Source organism: Psittacula echo (genome assembly GCF_963264785.1).
Source record: "Psittacula echo genome assembly, chromosome: Z".
In the NCBI taxonomy this organism is placed as follows: domain Eukaryota; kingdom Metazoa; phylum Chordata; class Aves; order Psittaciformes; family Psittacidae; genus Psittacula; species Psittacula echo.
The window spans coordinates 93,650,785-93,668,583 of record NC_137742.1 but is presented as its reverse complement, the minus strand read 5'-3'; the positions used below and the strand labels follow the sequence as shown (position 1 = coordinate 93,668,583).

General features: G+C 40.3%; 2 protein-coding genes across 2 annotated transcripts in view; both read right to left on the bottom strand.

Moving 5' to 3' along the window:
* The window catches only part of TDRD12 (tudor domain containing 12), a gene marked incomplete at both ends in the record, with an annotated part of 34,132 nt that extends 26,649 nt beyond the window's left edge, over nucleotides 1-7,483 (bottom strand). Inside the window, 6 exons of the mRNA XM_080638383.1 lie at nucleotides 1,225-1,310; nucleotides 2,649-2,704; nucleotides 4,026-4,145; nucleotides 5,697-5,833; nucleotides 6,135-6,296; nucleotides 7,463-7,483. Coding sequence (XP_080494509.1) covers nucleotides 1,225-1,310; nucleotides 2,649-2,704; nucleotides 4,026-4,145; nucleotides 5,697-5,833; nucleotides 6,135-6,296; nucleotides 7,463-7,483 — 582 coding nt within the window. The remainder of the gene's footprint in view (nucleotides 1-1,224; nucleotides 1,311-2,648; nucleotides 2,705-4,025; nucleotides 4,146-5,696; nucleotides 5,834-6,134; nucleotides 6,297-7,462) is intronic.
* Nucleotides 7,484-12,168: 4,685 nt separating this feature from the next.
* NUDT19 (nudix hydrolase 19) lies at nucleotides 12,169-15,458 on the bottom strand (the record flags this gene model as incomplete). The annotated part of the gene is made up of 3 exons (XM_080637136.1): nucleotides 12,169-12,395; nucleotides 13,436-13,643; nucleotides 14,760-15,458. The coding sequence occupies 3 exons, from the start codon at nucleotides 15,456-15,458 to the stop codon at nucleotides 12,169-12,171; spliced, it is 1,134 nt and encodes a 377-aa protein (XP_080493262.1).
* Nucleotides 15,459-17,799: the final 2,341 nt, after the last annotated feature.

Genomic DNA, 17,799 nt, shown 5'->3' with positions numbered 1-17,799 from the left:
CTCAGGTGCTTCAGAAGCATTGGAGACAGAAGGCAGCTGTATGGAGTCCCCTATGACAAGCTGCAGAAACTGCTGAAGGAGGAGGTGAATCAGGTCACTTTGCAGAGTTGAAAGTCATTCAGCTTGCCTTGGACATTGCTGAATGAGGAAAGTGGCCAGTACTTTATACTGACTCATGGATGGTGGCAAATGCCATGTGGTGATGGTTGCACCAATGGAAGCAGAGCCAACGGGCAGCGCAGAGGTTAACCCATCTGGACTAAACCACGACAAGAATATTAACTCCAGAATAGGAAAGTCATTCGTATCTTCCTGTACATTCTCCAAACAGGTGTTCATTAGCCATCTTAATTAGCCATCAAGCTACTGCCTGAATTAGCATTTTCTACACTCCTTAAAAAAACCCCAAAAAATCAAAACCCAAAAAACCCCCAACCAACCAACCGACAACCTCTAAGTCAGTCAAACTGGTTTATTCCTTTTTGATTCAGTGTGCATCAAATTCTGGCAGAATGAAGGAATACCAAAACTAAAACTTCAACTCCACTGGCTCAGAGATCAGTAACAATTGGGATTCTAAGAGAAGATACTAAAATTCGTATGAATCTTCAAAGTTAAGACCACGGCTCCAGTGTTAAAAGCCTTGGTAAAACACTCCAAGTAGAAGCAGTATTTAGATACATTCACTTCTATCTACCATACAGCTTTAAGTCTGCCAGTAGTTACACCAGAGATTTAGCACAAGATACACATTCTGGCAAGCGGAACTAGGCTTGGTTCGATTCCCCTCAACCTGCAAAGGTTTGAGGATTCGGTCTTATGCAAAAGCAAGCATGAACTTCTATTTATTTTTTATACTACTATGCTACTCCCTTATTGAAACATCTTTAATTATGATACCACAAAAAGGTACAAAAGTATGCTAAATAATTCACAAAATTGTCCATTTGAAGTACTCGCTTGACTCCAATGGCCTGTCAATGCCTTTCAGAAAGAGGTTCACATTAAATACAATGGAATTTCTGCCTTTTGGAATTCCTCCAGAAGTTTACAAGCAACAGAAGTATAAACCAAAATTCTTAGTAAGTTATGATTTAGATTCTACTGTATCTGACAGAAATTACAAAACTCACTGGCAAATAATGCCATTCAGTCTTAAACAGCAAAGTCACAACTTACACAGCAAAGTGCATGAGTAAGTTTGTAGATAAATAAGTATTTTACCTTTTCATCTTTTATCATCACATAAAGGAAAACATCAAATGTGTTATCTTCTATGGCACACAACTTGGCTTTCATATGGGTAGAGGCTAAATACAGTAATAAACACAAGAACAAGTAAAAAAATTAAACCCTCACCAAATTAGCAGTATTTGTTGCTTGTACTTTCCAAGATAGACAAAAATAGAAATCATAATTAAATGTGTAACCTATTTCTTTAGAGATGCTAGCACAAACATTACTTTTAAATGAAAAAAATAAACATAGCAGTAAAACATTCATAATACAAAAATGAAGTTTGCCTTAATCTTTGATGGAAGATTGAGACAACACAGATTAATGACCTCTCCACAAACTAGACTTGGTTCTACACTAAATGTCTTAAGTTTTAGACACTATCTGTAGTACAAATGCATACTTTCCAAACTTGACATTTACTTTTCTTGAAAGCAGTTATATTTGCACAATTTTACAGCTTGGCTAGACTCTTCATTCAAGCAAACAAAGCCAATAAAATTCTGTTTGTAAATTCTGAAGCACTTCTGCATACAATAATGACGTGCTAGCAATTAGAAAAAATGTATGTATTGCTACTCGTGATATAGTCTGGGAATACTGATGAAGTTATTGCTCCCTACTAACCTTTACTTTGCACAGTCACACTTAAATGAGAGGGGAGGTAAACAGCAAGAATTGCTATGTCCCAGTTAGTTTGTGAAATTACCAGCCTAAAGATCCTATGCTGCTTTCATAAACTCAACTCTCTCCTTCCCAAATACATTTTATGTGGAATTTGTTCTACTTGTGAGTAAGCAGGTAGTTTTTCAGGTCAAAGCATATAAGCAGAACACAGGGTTTCATATGAAAAAGACTGGGTAACCTACTGAAACACCAAACATGGGGACAAGAACAGACAGGAGAAAAAAGCAGTTCTAGCTTACTAAGTATGTACTTGGAGCTTAGTCTATTTGTTAGCAGCCATAACAGATGCTCCTTTTCTGAGCTGGTGTTTACATCCTTATCAAAAAATAACTGAATGCGTAAACTCCTAAGACAGATCTTGCCATCTCTGTACAAAACTCCCACTATGATGCTGAGTCAAGGATTTATGCTAAATAGACAGAAAGGCTCCACCGTTCAAAACAGATGTTACATGAGTGCTATGTGCTAGGTTATCTAGCCTATCCAAGAGCCAGATTCCATCTGGTTAGCTATCAAAAGTTATGTAGCATGGAAGCCCACAGTACTCAAGACGCAGCTCAAGTATTTTTGCCTTATTCAGTCCATCCAAAAATCTGTACGTAACTGCTCTTTTTAATATACAACATTCTTAAACATAATAAAATATATAAACAAAAGTACTACATTTCTCTAACAGTGTTTTTCCAAAAATAGTGCCAATTATGATTTTGGCAAGTCTTATTTACCTTTGAGAAGGTTCTGAAAATACTGTGTAGCAGCACTATCCCATCGTTTGGCTGGTCTAGGAAAATAAACACAGCATCATAAAAAATTAAAATGGCAGTTTTGGGAAAAAACAAAAAGCAAACTAACTTTGGAAGTAGGTAAAGAAATTATTCCAAGCCACACCAGATCTTAAGAAGCACATCAACTAGACACATCAGCAGACTCTTCCTACTTAGAATCCACCTTTAGTCTTGATAATATTTTTTCAGCTCATCAATAAAATGAGCTGATGTTACAGGATACTGCTTTGTCAAGGTACGATGGCTTACATAAAATATGGTTACAAATGAAACAGAATAACCCAAAAGAAAGCAAGAATCCACTTCTGTAATGCATTAATAGGTATTTAGCAATTCTGAACAAGCACTTAAATCCTGAAGTGCTGAAGACTGAAAAGTCTGTAGCAGAAAATCAAGTTCACCCTTCACCATTTTCTGCAACTTTAAAAAAGTGAACCAAATGAACAGCACTATGAACAAAATGTGTCTATTTACTACTTTTTCTGGTAATTCCCAATGATGGCCCACTGAAGACATACGCTGTTCCTATCCAAACCTGGCTAGTATTTGTTTTGTCAGAATACTGGAAGTCAGATACTAATTTCTTCCTCCAAATAAGAGTATTAAAAAAACCAAACCAACAAAAGCTGCCTGACCACATGTAGTTTTGAGTATTCTTTAATAACACAAACTAAAGCAGCTCTCCTGCTGCAGAGCTGTATTTCCCAGTGATCTAATCATGTCCCTCTCAAGTTGGCAGGATCTTTGACAATAGCACCCTGTAACTCAAGGATACAAAAACATTTTTCTTTACCACCAGACCCCAGCGAAAACTTTTTTTTCCCCTCACTGTGGCTTTGCAGGACCATAATACTAACATGAATATAAAAAAAAGCACAACAGGAATCCAAAATACGTTCAGGAAAAAAAAACAACAGTAGGGAAAACCAAAGCTACTTATATACAGGTATAGAACTTTAGTTCAGGTACACATAACTACCACACACACAAGAAAAGGAGTATCAGGAGCAAGATGAACACGTGTACGGAACAATACATAAGGACAGATTACTGAGTAAGTTTCAGAAACTTGTATAAACTTCCACAGGTTTCTAAATAAATACAAAAACAGGTGAACGACAAACCCCAATTCATTAAGGAAGAATTGTTAAGGAAGTAGTTCTGTTTAAAGAAACAGCAAGTAAGATTTGGAAAACTGGTTCTTTGTTCTTCCTGAAATACAATCTATTCTAAAAAAAAAAAACCAACAAACAAAAAACCACACACTTCACACTTAAGGTATTTATGAACAGAATATAATCATTAAACTCTACTTACACTATTTTTGCAGTCTCTTCACACAAGTCGATACGCAGTGTCACTGGCTTTGTGCGATACAGTCTACACTTTTTTGCTCTATATGGGAGCTGCATAAATGGTTCCACAGCAACTCGAATGCTTAAAACCGAAGTGGAAATAATCCCATTTTACAGAGTAGATTTTACTTTCCAGAAGTCACTGTCTCATATCCACCTTTCTAATATACACACTCATTTGCATTTGTGCTCACTTTCCTAAAGAATTTGTTCTTTACAGAGGTATCTCTAGGACATGGAGCTGATGGAGCAAGTCCAGAGGAGGGCCATGAGGATGATAAGGGGGCTGGAGCACCTGCCGTATGAAGACAGGCTGAAAAAATTCAGGCTGTTCAGCCTGGAGAAAAGAAACTGCGTGGAGGTCTCACAGCAGCCTTCCAATATCTGAAGAGAGCCTACAAGGACACCAGAAAGGGACTCTTCATCAGGGACTGTAGCAATGGCACAAGGGGTAATGGGTTTAGACTTAAACAGGGGAAGTTCAGGTTAGACATAAGGAAGAAGTTCTTTACTGTGAGGGTGGTGAGACACTCTAACAGGTTGCCCAAGGATGTTGTGAATGCTCCATGCCTGGCAGTGTTCAGGGCCAGGCTGGATGGAGTCTTGGGTGACATGGTCTAGTATGAGGTGTCCCTGCCCATGACAGGGGGGTTGGAACTAGATGATCTTAAGGTCCTTTCCAACCCTAACTATTCTATGATTCTATGTTTCTACATCAATCTCACCCCTTACACTTAGTCTGGCTGGAGACATTTAATAACCAGCAAGCCACCATATACAGCGATCCATATAAAATTATTAAAAAAAAAAAAAAAAATCCCTAGACTTACACTTTTGTGTGTAACATTCTTTTTTCTTTTTTACAATGAAAAAGCAGCAAGCATCACATTTACTTCTAGTTCAACATATTTTAAACTCATGGCATTGTCAAGTCGTTTTCCAATACAGCAACATTCAACTTAAAAGCATTATTTAACTTCAGATTTATTTCAAAATACTTTAAATAATCATTCTTATTTTTGTGGAATGCTACAAAAAAAATTTTGGTAAAGCTTTTTTACTCAAAATTGCGTATTTTGTTTGGGAAATGAGTTTTAAATCTAGCCAAAAGCTGGAATAGCTACTTTATAGAACACATTTTTTAAGGTTTTAGAACAGCTGGTTTCACAGTGGTTTTGTTAAAAACGTGGAACTTGCGAAAACTCTACTTTTTTTCACCACGACAAGATAGTCAGCTCTTAATAAACAAGTTATAAAACCCATGTACTTTTCTCTAGATCAAAAACTGGTTCAGCTACATATAACCATTTTACAAGGGAGGAAAGTATACATACCTAATGTTAACTAGCAAACATACATTTCAGTTATAATTAGCTGACATTATTTCTATTTCAGATCTTTATAAAAAATTCCAAAACCTACAATAGAAATTATCTTTACAAATTCAGAAAACAAAGACTGGTTTGCATCTACACTTGCAAGGGCCTATCATATTGTCAGTAGTTTCTTGAGGACCCAACCCACACTTCAATTAAATCAAAGCCTTGTCACTATCAATCTAAATAAATACTATCTGTATGCATTAACTAACAAAAGTATTCCAGTCACAGTGTAAAAAACCCCAAACACTTACTCCTTTGATTTAACAAAAACGTATTTTGCATAATCCACAAGGAAACATTCCATATGATAATTATCTGTACAGTACATGACCGACTTAATAACAGCTCTACACCAACATTTGAGTTCCTCACTGAAAACCACACAAACCTGAAAAAAAGCAAAACAGCAGGTTCTTGTACACGGAGAAAAATTACACTCAAAAGGTTTTTTTAGAGGCAAGAATATAGTATTTATTACATAGCCCTCAATTTTGTTTTTAAAATGCAAGCATCGCAGCTTAACGTAACTCTGGAGTTTACAGGTAAGAAGATATAACCCATATAAATGCCATTACCTACTGTTCTATATAGCAATATTTAAAAAGATTAATGTGTATCTTAGATACCTCATAGCCAGACCAATGTAAGTAACAAATTATTCTATCAGCACAATATAGCAACAATTTTACCTGGCCTTCTTCCACCGTTACTGGCTTTACCTCATGCGCATCTTTGTAAGATTTGTCATAGAACTGATTAATTTCATCATTCAGTTTTTTATATGCCACTTCATCGACTATGAAAGGCCCACATTCTTTCATAGTAACCCAAAAGCAACCTGGATCTTCAATCTGGGGAAAGGAGTAGATAACAAGTATAATTAGCTCCTGCTATAACAATAAGATGTTTTTAAGAATCTTTGATCAGCAAATGCAAAAATAAAATCTAAAATCTTTAGTGAAGCATCTTAAAAATTATTGCAACAGATACTTGGCATACAGACAAAAATAACTTTCAACTTCAGACCATCAGTTCATTAAATTACTTCTTAGCTTCCAAGTGTCTTCAGCACTGCAATTAGAGTCTAAAAGGTAGTAGCATTACCTAAGAAGCTGGTTAAACCAAGCAGTGGGTAAAATGCAAACACATAAAGCTTTTTATTTCCATACTGTCAGCAAGAAGTACGTTTAAAAAGCACAAAACACACATCAAACCTCACCAATGGACTCTTCTTCATGCTCAGAGAGTCTAAAAGACAGGTTTTTTTAAAACCAGGTCATAGCTTTCTGCTCAGCCTTTGTAAACCTTCATATCCCAGTCTTTCAGCTAATCTAGGTTAATCCCAGTAGGCAGCTAAACACCACACAGCTACTCCCTCACTTCCCTTCAGTGGGATGTCTGAGAAAATTGGAAGGGTAGAAGTGAGAAAACTTACAGGCTGATATAAACCCAGCAGAATAGGTAAAGCAAAGGCTGCAGATGCAAGCAAGGAAAAACAAGGAATGCATTCACTATTTCCTATTGACAAGCAAATGTTCAGCCATTTCTAGGAAAACAGGGCATCATCACACATAATGCTGATTTAGGAAAACAAATCTGATAACCACAGACCCCACACTTTCCTTGTCCTTCCCCATGGCTTTTATTGCTGAGAATGGCATCATACAGTATGGAGTATCTCTTGGGTCAGATGTCCTGGCTGTAGTCTAGGAAAATTTTTCCATGCTCTTCTGTGGAATTCAGTAACATCTAGTTATGCTTCATCTAAGATCATGCTGCACATCTTCCGTTTTAGGTTTCAGCTGCATCCCTACCACCCTCTTCTGAGATGAAACCAACATAAACACCCAGAAGAAAAGACAAAAATACGTATATTCCACATAAAACCCCAAACATGTAGAAAGTGCTGCTGAAGGGAAATACAGACTGATTATCTTATTTGTAAATCTGGCTTCCATAGAACCATGATGAAATAAGCAAACAGCAGTCCTTTAGACTTTAAAAATTGCCAGCATACCTTTAATGCAAAGACTTCCATGTTTTTCAGGTAAGTTTTTCTCCAAACTACTGTAAGAGAACATCACATGTTTCATCAACCATTTTTAAAGACATCATTTGTTTTGAAGCGTATCCACAGAGCACACACCTAAAGCAAGGCTATGTATTTTTGCTACTTGTCCCGAGACATACTACATAAAAAGCAATACTTCTATATTGTGTCATAACAAGCAATATGCTTTGCTAAAAGACGGCACTAATTATTCTCAGCTTGACACTACAATGTAAGAACTGAAACTATACTTAGGACCTTGGTATCACATGATACAAGCATACCCTCCAGGTTTCACCTAAGTCTGTAACACTGCACTACACTGTGAGACACATAGTGCTGCCTTAAGCACTTCAAAAATAAACACTTTCATTTCAGGAATAACATGTGAGAAGAATAAATAACATCTCCTGATCTCTCTGTCTGAGAAATGCAAAACCATTAAGTGACCTATAGAATCACAGACTGGTTTGGACTGGAAGGGGCCTTAAAGCTCAACCAGTTCCAACCCTTGCCATGGGCAGGGACACCTTCCACTAGAGCAGATTGCTCCAAGCTCCGACCAACCTGGCCTTGAACACTGCCAGGGATGGGGCAGCCACAGCTTCTCTGGGCAACTTGTGCCAGCGCCTCAGCACCTTCATAGTGAAAAATTTCTTCCTAATGTCTAGTGTAAATAGACATATAAAAACCATACATATTATCTGATATGACTAAAATTACATATCACTCACTTAAAGGAGTGATATTACATTTCTACTCACTTAAATTTTAAATTCAGAATAGACTCATTAAATTAATTGTGCCAAATAACTGGTAGGCCCTGAAATAAGAGCTCAAGAAGTGCTGAAGGCAAACATTACCAGGTTAAAGAACTGCATATATAGTTCGACCATAAAGCATCAAGGATAAAGCATATCCATGTAAAAGACTGGCTCTCCTAACGCATTCATTACTAACGCATTCATTACTAACGCATTCATTACTAACGCATTCATTACTAACGCATTCATTACTAACGCATTCATTACTAACGCATTACTTAGTTCTTACTCTTTTAGTACTTACTCTTTTAGTAAGAACTAAGTATTGACAAACATTTGCTCAAGTTCCCTACCTAATGCTATGTGCCTTATGAAGAAGTATACAAGAGGGCACTAACCCCCTCACCTCAAACTGCTGCCTTAAGAAATACCGGACGGTAAAAGATTGCCTCTGTTCAACACATGCCGGGTCCACACACATCTAGAAAAATCAACTCACTATCCCAACCTCCCTCCCTCTAGTCAGCTTTTACTTAAAAGGCCCACATATCACAAGCACAGCACAAAAAAAGAGCTCAGTAACAGGTGGAACACTACTAAGAAACTGTACCTTTTCCTACACTGCCTCCCTCCCCCAGCTTCCTTCATATTCTGCTTTAGTTTCACGCTCTACTCCCATAAAAATAACCCGCTCACCTTAAGCCACCAGCACCGCCAGAGCTCACACAGCACTCCCTCACACTCGCCTCAGAGGCTTCCAGAAATCGCCGCTCGCGCACCCCCAGACCAGCCGTAAGCGGGCGGTGAGGAGGGGGCGGGCCGAGCTGGCGTTAGCGGTGAGCTGGCACCTTTTCACGTGCTTCAGCGCGTTGTTGTGATAAACGAGCTTTAAGTGACAAGGTTACTACTAGTTCTGCCGTGGACTTGAGGGGGTGAGGCTGGCTGAGGTGCCAAGGGGAGGAGGGAAGGGGCCGCACGGGAACATGGCGGAGCAGCGGGCTGGGGTTGCTTCTGAGGGGGGGATCGCGTCCGGCAGCGTGAAGCGGTGGTAGCCGGGGCTGCTGTGATTGTGTTATTAGAGGAAGCAGACTGTAGTGGAGCGTGTTCTTCAAAGGTGTGTAAAAATAGGTAGATGAAGAAAAAACCCCTTGGTAGTGCCATATTGGAGTTTAGCTGTGCTATTTAAGTATGTGCGTTTCCACAACAGAAGTTGTAAATCCTGTTTCGGCCTTAAGGGGAATGTTCAGTCTGCATCTCAAGCTCAGTTATAAAGCATTTCCATTCAGCCTTAAAATAGAGTGATTTAGGCCTGATTTAATATTGCACAAGGGTGCATGGACAAGGTGCTGGCCCAAGGGAAGAGGATGAAACACACAGGACATGAAGCCCACCTCTTTTGCTTAAGATGGCCTCAATATTTTGAAACTACAGCTTTAATATCTGTAACTCAATATTAAAATATTGAATACTCATTATTCGCTGTATGTATATTCTGAGCCATTCAGGGTTGCATTTAACTTTTATCATAACTTTCTATGTAAAATAGTGTGTATATATATGTGTGTATGTATACATATTTTTTTATGCATACTTTTTTTCCCTAACTCTTTTGTCTCTTGGCCTTCGAGCTCCCCCTCCTGGACCATTTTGCTTTTGTTGGTGGAAAAAAAAAGTTACAGGCGTCAAAGATGGAGAGGCAGACGGCCCACTTTAAGATGCAGATTTAGTATTGAAGTAACTGGTTCTGACAGCAAAGCCTACAATAAAGGTGTAAATCTACCGCTGCATGCAGGGGTGTAAAAACTTATGTAACAATCTAACCTGTATCTATGTTGCTGAATAATTTGTTTCCTAAGAATATTTTCTCCTAATAGCTACTTTCTACCACAAAAGTAAAATGGTGGAACAACTATAAGATATATAACAATAAAAAGATCATCAAGGAAGCTCTCGAGCAACTATAAGGCTGTATTGTGAAATCAAAGCAATTTCAGATTACATCATTTCTTAATTTTTTTTTTTTTTTGGTATTATATATATTGTTTTGTATGTTTGAATTCATAATCTCGATGGATTTGGGCTGCATAAATTAAGTAAAGTGAAGACCCTGAGTTTTTTGGAGACTGAACTTGCCGTTGTTCAGGGAGCTAGAGGATGAGGCTGCACAAGGGTTAATGGTTTTAAACTGAAAGTGAGTAGCTTTAGTTTATATATAAGGAAGAAATTCTTCATTGTGAGAGTGGTGAGACAGTGGGACTGGTTGCCCAGAGAAGCTGTATTAGGCACAAGGAGTACTCTCTAAGGGAGCTAAACACAAAATGGTAGATTAAAACTGCAAGTAACTTCTGCTCTCAAGTCACTAGCTTGAAGTTACAACGTGGACAACCTCATCCTGAACCACTTAAATTTGGCATTGGCACATAACTGCCTCAAGCAGAGTATTCCTCTGAAGTTCCAGATAAAATGGTTCACCTGCTTTCAAGTTTGTTTGGGTTTTTTTTTTGTTTGTTTGTTTGGTGGTTTTTTTTTTTTTGTGTGTGTTTTTTTTTTTTTTTTTTTGTTTTTTTGTTTTTTAACAGAGGGTAATAAATTGAGATTAATATTAGGAAGATCTTCTTTAGTGTTAGGGTGGTGACGCACTGGAAGAGATTGCCCAGAGAATCTGTGGCTGCCTTATCTCTGTCAGTGTTCAAGGCCAGGTTGGATGTGGGGTGGAGCAATCTGGTCTAGTGAAAGATGCCCCTGCCCATGTCATGTAAGACAGCTTTACAGGGTATTTTCTTTGTTTCCTCTACTCTCTATTTTAATTATCCCATTGTCTTCATGTTCAGAAGAGATAGCCAGAATATTCTGAAGAAGATAACATACTGCATAATATTCTGTTTCGTGTGACCCATGTTTTGCAGAGGTATACAAATTACAGTAAGGTCTGAAAAACCAAGAACAGCCTGAGCATGTTCAGAGAGAAGAAAGGTTTTTTTCCCAATCCAAGTGAATACTATAAACTAATTTAATTAAAATTTTGCAGAAGTTTTTAATTGAAATACAGAACAAAAGCTGAAACAAAGCTTTCTGAAGAACTTCACTAGCTAACGTCAAGTCATCATACTTACTTCTTCCAGGTAAAAAAGTTGCATCACTGCTCCATTTATTCCACACATTGCACAAGAAAAGGCAAAACCAACCAACCTGAAATCACTGAGAACCAACCTGAGAATGTACTCAATCTGATAGATACCTTTGTGTAAATTATCTACGCTTGAAAACTGTAGTTTTGACTAGATTACTATTAGTAAATATAATCTAGGTATATCTAATATTATAATCTAATATTAACTTCATAATATTCCTTTTAAAAAGTGACTTTCAGCTAATAAATCTTTATATACATATACACTGATTTTCCCCAGAATGAAAGAGAAAATAGGGAGATGTCAGCAGATAGGGAACGGGAGATTTCATTAATTTCTAGATGCACATTACAGTTGTTTAATGGGTAACTTTTGGAAGCATAGTCAAAGAATTCTTCAACTCAAAACATACTTGGTCTGAACTTTATCCTTAAATTTTCAGGGAGAAAAGGACCTGTGTAACCCAGCGGACCAGTGTTGCAGCTATTTCTAAAGTTAATATGTAACCAGAATATGATAGTAATTGTTCAGTGTAGTTAATAAGAAATCACGATAATTGATGGTTACATTAAATTTTCAGTGGCCTCTGAACATTGTAACTGGCACACCTGTTCTATTTCAAAGACTCAAAGAATTAGTTACTCAAATAACTCACACAAAATGCTTTGGCATGACAAAGGAATATTTTCCTGACTATCTGGCAATGATTAGAAAAGTCCAAACCTCACAGTGAATATATATGTAATTAAAAAATTTCTATCTTTAAACCGAACAGATATTATAATTTGCTATTGTAATCTGAATAGGCAGAGTTTATCATCAATGGATTTATATGTTTATATTTTGCTTGAATAGTAACGTAGACAGCAAGATTGTTGATGTTTTTTATTACTATCCTGTGAAATATACTACCCCCTTTCATGAGATCTTCAACCTTCTTGTCTGTTGACATGATTATTTTCTTTTCTCCTGTATAATCTGGATCTTCTGGATATAACTCGTCTCCTGGGGGTGGGAAAAAGGTTTTGGTTATACATTGCCTAACTTAATTTTCAGCCTTTTGATTGAATGACACTAGCAGTTTTTAAATATCAAGGCATGAGTATCAGTAAAAATGTATTTCACATTTACATACAAAAGTTAATTGCCTCTAAGCGTTTTCCGATTTAAATATATAGCCTTAAGTGTCTGAAGTGTCTGTCAGGGGATGCTGCAGTGCACATAAAAGGTGTTGAATTGACTGTTCCAGTGCTCCTGATAATACTAATATGATATAATCACAGCCTGGTCAGACAGGAGTTTATAGAATAGGTGGGGAATAAGATAAATACTTTTCCACATGTATAAAGATAGGCTGCAGTAGGACCAAGAACAGAAACTTGTTTTGTTGAAGAAACGAGTGTTTTGCCATATAAATGCATGTTATACTTGCGCAAGAGTGCTAATAACACATGCAGAAGTTCTAGAGGTCAGTTGTGAGGAAAAAAGCGTTAACGAAAAGCAAACTAAAGCAGAAGACAATATGTGCAGCTTTTCTTAAGAAAAAGGGAAAATGTACATGAAATGAGAGTAAAGTAGGAGAAAGGGCAGGAGGAAAATGAGTGTATCTTTTTAGATCACTGCACTATCATTACAGTTGTAAAGACTGATAATGCACCTCTGCTTCATCCACTTGCCCTTACAAACACAAGTGGATAACTGAACTGAGAATTCTCACTAAAAAGGACTAAATACGAGGAATTCTAATACATCCTTAAGATTAAGAAAAGCTGACATGCTAGAATTTCTTCATAAATATATTAATGGCAATGAGTTTGAGGAGTACAGAAATAATTGTGCTGTTTGTCTGACACAGTAGCTTGTCTCTGGCAGTCACCATTATCAACTGTATTGAAGAAGGAAGCCAAACAGTATAAAAAGCGTGCAGTAACAACCCTTAAGAGAGTATTTGCCTTACAGTTAAAGATGGTTTATATAATGTGGCTCGAGTACAAAGCAACTCCAAGCTTTTATATATTCCAAAGAACTCTCATCTTTTTACTTACCTGGCAGTAGCTGGATGTAGCCATCTGAAGCGGTTAACATCACAGGCATCCAGCATTCACATCCCTCTAGAGCTCGGTCAGAGCTGAACTTGTGTAACTCATGGAGTGAAGAGAAGTTGCACAGCCTACATAGTTCATAGAACTGAGGTGGAGCAAGCCGTATTTCCTCAGATTTAAGGCGTTCAATGATTTCTGGAGGTGATGACCACTGTAACATGAAAAGAGGCCTTGAAATTATAGTTTCATCAGCAGACAGTAACTTCAAAAGCCATTAGCAAGGTATTTACAGAAGAGGAGCTTGCCACAGCCTACATCTTCTCACCACGATAAAATGCATGTATAAAAATTACCTTTTTCCTATAAATAAACTTCTGTTTTACACCTAGGCATGCCAAGTTTAGAAACAGATACTTGTTTTAGTGGCCTGTCTAAAAGTCTTCTGAGCACAACTCTTATAACCCCAGTGTGACTCCGTTACCAGGGGTCACTACTGATGCTTCAAAAATTGTAAGTACCTAACATCTGCTTCCTACGTGTGCTGTTTTCAGAGCATGAATGCCCAGCTGTTTGTGCTTAAACCCTGCAGTGTTTTGTGTGTTTAAACTGCCTGTAGTCTGCATTTCATCTCACATGGTGGATTTGGCAATAGAAATGTGTGCATAAGCACTTGTAGTAGATTTATGCTCTTAACAAAATTCTAACAAATGTGAACTCTTCAGAAGATTAAAAGGTAAAAAAAATCAGTATAGCTCCAAACCTGGTTTTAATACTACAGTATTTCAACGTTACTTGAAATATTCCAAGTTAACAATGAAAGACAAAAATTCCTAGCAGCTGTTGTAGCCCTGGAGCACTCTGCATGACACAAGGATCTCTCCAAGCAGGGTGAATGTTCAGGGTATGATAAGAGTCTTTCATCGGTACTGCACCAATGAATGGCTAAAAAGTGATTCCTTGTTGTACACCTTTGGAAAATACAGTAATGCAAGGTGAAAATGATCTGATATGACACATCCCAGGCCCCAAAACTTCAGGTACTGCCCTGTTCTGACAGTAGTTGCAGCTGAAAGGTGAAAACGCCTGTCCCCTTCTCCCATGGGAAACAGAGGTATATGAAGACAGCTCGAACTAGGCCTGGGCTCGCCTGTTTAACCGGTGCCGGGAGCAGGCCCAGCGGTTCCTCTGAGGCACAGGCGAGGAGGAGGGCTGTATGGGAATGAAGCACACTCCTTCCTCCGTATAGCCACCGGAACACTGGCGTGGCGGACATAGGGTTGCGATGGAGCTTGGTGAGGACCCGGCACCTCCTCTGGGGGCCGCTTACCAGGAACGCCGTCACCTCCCGGCCGTCCTGCGCGGTGCGCGGCCGCCTCTCCAGGCAGCACAGATAGAACGCTGTGTCGTAGCGCCGGCCTTCGCGCCCTGCCCTGCCGACGGGAGTCAGCCAGTTGCTCCATTCTTGCAGCGCCCAGATGTTGGGGACGCAGCGCAGGTGTTGGCAGAGCTGCAGGAAGCAGGCCGGGTCCTGCTGCACCCGCTGCCGCCACTTACTCAGCTCCGCGGCCGGGGGCAGGCGATCCGCTGGCAGCAGGGTGACAGGCCCGCAGACCGCCACTGGGCCTGGCCCCGGGGCCAGCAGCAGGATTCCCGCCTCTTCGAACGTTTCCCTGATAGCGCAGATGCGGAAGGCGACTTCCTCCGACAGCGGTGAGCCCAGCTCCTCCCGGTCAGTGGCGAAGAGCGGGACCCGCCTGCTGCCGGGCGGCGGCCGCCTCGCTTGGCCCAGCCCACACAGAGGCGAGGTGGGCAGCAGCCCCAGCCAGTCTGCGGAGAAATCCGCGGCCTCCACCAGCCCCCCCGGGAAGACGTGGGCGCTGGGCATGAAGCCGCTGAGGGAGCTCCGCTGCAGAAGCAGCAGCTCATAGTCGAAGGGGCCGAGCGGGGAGCGCGGCAGCCGCCCCGGCGCGCCCGCTGCCAGCAGCAGCGTGGCCGCTTTCCTCCAGTGCCGCAGCGCAGAGTTCATCTTGCGGGGCGAAGGAGGCGGTGGCCGGTACAGCTGCCGCGATCGCGCTGAGGGAGTGCCCGGGCGCCACCGCCGCCTGGGCTCCCGGAGGAGCCACTGCAGCCGTGGGAAAGCCTCCGCAGAGGGAACGCCTGCCCCGCCCAGAGCTGGTGGGATGGAGGCCTGTCAGACAGGGCCAGTAATGCCTCAGTGCCGGTCACCCTTAAGCTGGTAAGTAGTGTCCTCTAAGGGCAAAAGCTTAAGGAAATACCGAGGATTTATGGGTATACGGCGAATAGCCGAGAGAAACGAGGTGGTGCCTTTCAATTTACTTGAAAAGCTATGGCTTGGAGTAGTTTGCACTTTCTGAGGTTTCATAGCACTGAGCATATTTACAGCTTGACAAGAAGTAAATTTTGAATAACTGCCTTGGACCCCAAAGCCTTCCACAGTACTGCTGAAGGAACTGTAGTTACAGCCCCAGGAATCAGCACAGGATCAGGAGCCAAGGACTCAGATTTGTAATGGTCATACTGCTGCTGACCTGCCAGCTGGCCTCAGGGAAATCTCCTTATTTCAATTCCATGTCAAAGCATGTTGATAACCAAAATAATTTTAGGTCTTTGATTAAACATGTCATGCTCCAAGTTGTTTGAATTTGTTCTAGTAGGCTTCGAAGAGGAAGAGTATGTAGAAGCTCCTTTGAGGCTAAGGACTTTGTTACCTGAAGAAAAGATCTATTCAGGCAAGACAGCAAAACTTTGAAAAAGTCTTTTGAATAGACGTTTCACTTTAGGAAACGTTTTGTTTTGTTCATTTAACATTTGATTTTTAACCAAAAATCATAGATTGATTTGGTGTTTTTTTGAATTTATAAGGAGCAGAAGAAAGCTGATGACACACGTTGAGAAATTCTGTAAGAATGGTGTTTGCATGTAACACAGAGAATCCTCCTCCTATTCGTAATCCTTCTGGTGCTAAATTCTGTTTGGCAAATACCCACATTACCTGCATGTGGCTCTGACAACTCCTTTTGATTTTCTGTTTGAGCATGTACTTTATGTCTGTGAGATGTGGCTCACCATAACTGAATGATCTTTAGAGGCAATTAAAGTAGCAGGATGCTGGAACATGTTAGTTGGCAAAACCAAAAATTCAGTCAAGATCAATCAAGATTCAAAGCACAGCTGGGCCAGACGTGCATCCTGACATGGGGCTGCAGTCAGCAGAGAATAGGGCAGCTAGCTAATTGTGCTAAAACTGTCAGAACACCATCTGTGGTATAGCCAGACATGCAAGTCAGCCCTCTTTCTCCTTTCCTTCCTTGTGACCAAGTTTACAAGCAAAACCAGGGCATCTTGTAACTGTAGCCTCTTTCTTTTGTACTAGTTTAATGAATACTGCTCATCAGTGAAGCATAAAGTCCACTAACATGCCTGTTGCCTCATAAAAGGCATTTTGAACCCAAGATGATGATGTTCACATCATATTTGTTTGCTTTCTGCACTCTTAGTATACTTATCTATTTTACTGTGTTAAGAATGTGCTTTCCCTGAAAGCTGCTTTACTGGTGAAATATTAATAAACTACTGAGGTTTTCCAAGATTTAATGTCCAATGAACTTGATGGCTGATCAAAAAGATTTAGGGTCCATTATGTCAGATTATTTCAACGTAAAGACATTTTAAGTAGAAAGCACGTATGTCTTGTTCAACATCTTTGTCAGTGACCTAGACAGTGGGATTGAGTGCGCCCTCAGTGAGTTTGACGATGACACCAAGCTGTGTGGTTCTGTTGATACGCTGGAGGGAAGGAATGCCATTCAGAGGGACCTTGACATGCTTGTGAGGTGGGCTGATGCCAAGCTTATGAAGTTTAACCATGACAAGTGCAAGGTCCTACACCTGGCTTGGAGCAATCCCAGGCACAGCTACGGGTTTGGCAGAGAAGAGATTCAAAGCAGCCCTGCAGAGAAGGACTTGGGGCTGTTGGTCAATGAGAAACGTAACATGAGCCAGCAGTGTGCGCTCACAGCCCAGAAAGCCAACGGTATCCGGGGTTGCATCAAGAGGAGCGTGACCAGCAGGTCGAAGAAGGTGATCCTGCCCCTCTACTCTGCTCTCGTGAGACCTCACTTGGAGTATTGTGTGCAGTTCTGGTGTCCTCAATATAAAAAGGACAAGGAACTGTTGGAACAAGTCCAGAGAAGGGCCACGAGGAGGATCAGGGGCTGGAGCACCTCCCATATGAAGATAGGCTGAGAAAGTTGGGGCTGTTCAGCCTGGAGAAGAGAAGGCTGCATGGAGACCTCATAGCAGCCTTCCAGTATCTGAAGGGGGCCTATAAAGATGCTGGGGAGGGA